Below are 4,259 nucleotides of genomic sequence, written 5' to 3' on the forward strand. Positions count from 1 at the left end.
CGTGGCTTCTTTGAAGTGAGACGTCAACACTGGGTCAAAGGTAGACTATGTCAGCCCCCATCTTATAATCTTTCTTTCCCCTGTTTTGGAGGGCCCTGAAATTACACTCCTTTTCTTGCTCTCTCTTCCCTTCTTTCTATCCCTGCCTCTTTCTTTCCTTCAGCACCAAATAAAAAAAAAACACCCCCTGCTGTTTTCCAGGCTGATGCAGGGTTTGCTGAAGTTCATGAACATCGGCTCCTCTCTGTCTGCAGCCAACGCTGTCGGCACACTCAACAACCTCGCCATCGATAAAAAGTAAGCAATGTTCTCTTTCTTCGTCATCGTAATTTACAACAATTTTGGATTCAGTAATGAGATAATAATTGTTACTTTTTAAGAAGTTAAATTCACTTACTAGTACTAGGGGCTTGTTGTAGTAGTAGTAGTAGTAGTAGTAGTAGTAGTAGTAGTAGATCCCTTAACCGTGACGGTTGTAGGGGCATCATGACAGCCAGCAGCATGTCTGGACTTGACATGATGACTCCTCAGGCTTATAATCTTGGCGGCGCCTATCTACTCTCCATGATTTTGGCTGATACAGACGGGGTTCGCCAGGCCTCCGTCCGGGTGATTTGTAGTACTAATAATAGTACTTGTGCTAGCTTGTAATGATTCTTTTGTTGTCACCTCTATGCACAATAAAAGTCTCCATTCATCCTGTCATTCCCAGGTTTCTGATGCAGTTCAGAGACAGTTTTGAGGAGACCGTTCTGCCAGCCTTTGAGAACATCATGGTAGGTCATACTAAGCTAACAATTCAAATCATAAAGAAACCTTACGATTTAGCTTGGTACGTTATGGCAGACATGAGGCCTCTCTGTCATGTTAATTTTGTTGATAGTATAAACCAGTAGGATTTCACAAGCTATTAAACTGCAGTTTGCATCAGAACCAGTTATTGTTGCCCTGAAGAAGGTGACAGACAGTCACTGACACATTGGATGTGAAAGCCCACTATTCGGTTGTTAAATAAAGAACCCTGAAGTTCTTCTACATGCTATATTCACAGTTGCGTATGTTGTTTCCAGACCAGATGTTCTGAGATCAGTGTGACAGTTCTACCCAGCTGTGTGTCTATGGTCAGTAACATGGCAGTGGACCCTGTACTCAGGAGATTGATGTCTGCAAGGGCTCAACTCTGGGGGGCCTGCCTACAGGCTATGGTAAGGAGATACTTGTACATTGTGTGTATCCTAGCTATCCCTTGTCTTCTCTTACCAAATCTTATCTTAGAAAGTACATGGTCAGTAGCATGCAAGGGCTCAACTTTGGGAGGCCTGACTACAGGCTATGGTAAGGAGATATCCTACATGCCTTCTCTCAGCACTCTGTCTTATTAAGTAGGAAAATACATGGTCAGTAACATGGCAGTAGACCCAGTACTCAGGAGTCTGCAAGGGCTCAGCTCTGGGAGGCCTGTCTACAGGCTATGGTAAGGAGATATCCTATAGCTGTGTCTTCTCTTATATGACTCTTATCTTGGAAAATACATGGTCAGTAACAAAGCAGTAGACACAGTACTCAAAAGATGCATGACTGCCAGAGCACAACTTTGGGAGGCCTGCCTGCAAGCTATGGTAAGGACATATCCAACCACTAGTTCTAGAAAATACAGTATCAAAGCGGTGGACCCAGCTAGTACTCAAGAGATGCCTGTTTGCTTTAACACAACTCCGGAAGGCCTGCCTACAAGCTACATTTTTTATGGCAAGGATATATATACCTTTTGTCTACTCTCACCACTCTTGTAATCTGAATTACACAAATATGTACATGCATTGGTCAGTAACATGGCAGTGGACCCAGTACTGAGGAGACTCATGTCTGCAAGGGCACAACTCTGGGAGGCTTGTCTACAGGTTATGGTAAGGACATATCCAACCTGTGTCTTGTCTTCTCTTACCTAACTCTTACCCATCCATCCATCCATCCATCCATATATATCCATTTACTACTGTATTCTGCATCTGCAGTTGTTGAAATGTCCTGCCTTCATTTTCTTCCACTGTGTCTCCTGAGCTTCCTTAGCTCTCAGAGTTTATTTTTTGTTGTAGTAGGGACAATGGAATGCAAGGCAAACACTACCGACTTGGCCATTGCACCACTGCAAACAGTTCAATATATACCGTATGGGAATGAATTTGTATTTCTGTGATAACCTGTAGGACGTGTGCCTGTCCGACCAGACTAAGTATGACGAGGTTTTGGAGGCCATGACTGGTCTGATGGTCAACCTCACACTCAAACCTTCTGCTGTTACACAGGTACTGTCTTATCTTACGTTTGTATAACCTTGTTTTGTACAATACTGCCTTTAGGCATTATATATACTAGTACCTATACCAGGCTTCTGAAGTGGCTGGAAAGAGTAGAAATTGGCCAAATAGACACTAACACGCCAGGGGAGTTGTACTCCTTCAGCTGACCACCTCCCCTGGCATGTTGCATGTCTATTTGACATATTTCTACTCTTTTAAGCCACTTATGAAGTCTGATAAGGTCTCGGACCGGAGTTTTTTTTAAGATTTTGGATCCGGCGGACACCCTCAGACCGAAGGGCTATAACTCCGCCAAAAAAAGTACGCCGGGAAATCTCATTACATCAGTCAACGGAGGTTTCCAGCCGGCTTCCGATACAATTTTGGTTATTGTCCGTCGACTCTATAATTTGGGTAGAAACTGTAGTTAAACGTAAATTTTGGATACGAAAAATGTAGTTTTTTTGCAGTTTTTTCAACGGACCTGCTTGGAAAAAACGAATTTTCCCAGGCTAACGGCTTATATGCTGAAATAGCTTACTACTTCCTGTTTCTGAAAAACAGAAAAAAAATATAGGTTGTTGCGATAAGTTTTTCGCAAAATCCGGTGACGCGAACCCCTAGAAATTCCACATAGAACGCAGCTATTTGGGTCATCAGGCGACAAACCGCATCACCCTTGCTCGCGGACTAATACCAAAAACGCTTCGCTGGCCGTCCAACTTCACCGCGCCGAAAACACTACAATCCCAAGGCTTTTTGATCAATTCAAAACCTAGTTGAAAATCTACAGCGATCGCCGAGCTATGGGGAGCCAAACCTAGCGTGACAACCTCGCAGATCCGGCGATTTACTGCGCACTATTTGGAACCCTGGTCAGAATTAAACTCCGACCCGGAACCTTAAGGAGATTATTTTTCATAAAAAATTATCATAATTCTTCAGAAACATCATATCTACCATATATCCAAATTTCACATGTCTGCGATGAGTACTTTTCCCGCGGGAGAGGTTTAAAGTCATGTGAAAAATGCAGTGTTCTAAGGCTATATTGCCAAGCCTCGGGTCCCAGGGAGCGTCACAATGGAGCAATTAGAAAACTACCGTTATTTCAAACATGGCTTTTCTCAAAACGGTTATAACGGAAATAAAAGTCTGCTCGTGTCCTTGGCTATTGATATATGTGTTCTTTTAGTGGTTTCGGTGCCGCATACTTGCAGAAAACGTTCTTAACAGTTGGTATCGATGACGTCAGGCAGTGACGTCATCGGGTCCCCTGGGAAAACAGCATGGGGTCGCGTTTTAGGTTCGTCGCTTCAAAGTAAAAGGAAGAATTCGTCAGATTTCGACCTTGAATGATAGACCAGCGTTCGCACTTTCCGAATCAAACGCGTCCGACACCAAACTCTTCACTATTTCGCCGTGAATGGCCTATTAAGTAGCAAAGCGCTCCTTAAATGTGTGAAAGGCTGCATTATTACGAGGTGCAAAACACAATCTGGGTGATATTGCCGTGGCTAGGAGCAAGAAGTTGAAATAAACGCTGTAAAGATGTGAGGAGTACTTATTAGGCTATCACTTGACACCACCCAAAGGAAAGAAAGTCGCGAATTTAAGGAGCCCTGAACCGAACATCAGAAAACCCAGTTTTGCCTTAAGAAGGCTTAAAACACTTCGATTTTGCTGTTAAATGTCAGTTTAAGTCACCATAAATAGAGAGACTTCGCCGAAATTATACGAAAGTCAAATTCAGAGGTCGACTCATATAAAATGACATAGAAAGTGAATTCATGCAAGAACTGTTTACCTTCCAGAAACGATTAAAATTGCCCTGACGGGGATTTCGGGGGGGGGGGCGGGAAAGGGGGAGGGGGGCGGCCGTAGGGCCTGGGGCATGAATATACGGACTTTTTTACTCGAAAGAAGCAAAATGATGCGGTTTTTGTCAGAATCGGATAA

The 4,259-nt window shown here is 43.5% G+C and overlaps 1 protein-coding gene across 1 annotated transcript in view; it reads left to right on the top strand.

Moving 5' to 3' along the window:
- LOC109481325 (tetratricopeptide repeat protein 12-like) overlaps nucleotides 1-4,259 on the top strand; it is a 13,731-nt gene that overhangs the window by 4,938 nt on the left and 4,534 nt on the right. Inside the window, exons 11-15 of the mRNA XM_019783858.1 lie at nucleotides 164-297; nucleotides 713-776; nucleotides 1,071-1,205; nucleotides 1,430-1,474; nucleotides 2,208-2,306. Coding sequence (XP_019639417.1) covers nucleotides 164-297; nucleotides 713-776; nucleotides 1,071-1,205; nucleotides 1,430-1,474; nucleotides 2,208-2,306 — 477 coding nt within the window. The remainder of the gene's footprint in view (nucleotides 1-163; nucleotides 298-712; nucleotides 777-1,070; nucleotides 1,206-1,429; nucleotides 1,475-2,207; nucleotides 2,307-4,259) is intronic.

Source organism: Branchiostoma belcheri, unplaced genomic scaffold (assembly GCF_001625305.1).
Source record: "Branchiostoma belcheri isolate BF01 breed outbred unplaced genomic scaffold, Haploidv18h27 scaffold55, whole genome shotgun sequence".
NCBI lineage: Eukaryota > Metazoa > Chordata > Leptocardii > Amphioxiformes > Branchiostomatidae > Branchiostoma > Branchiostoma belcheri.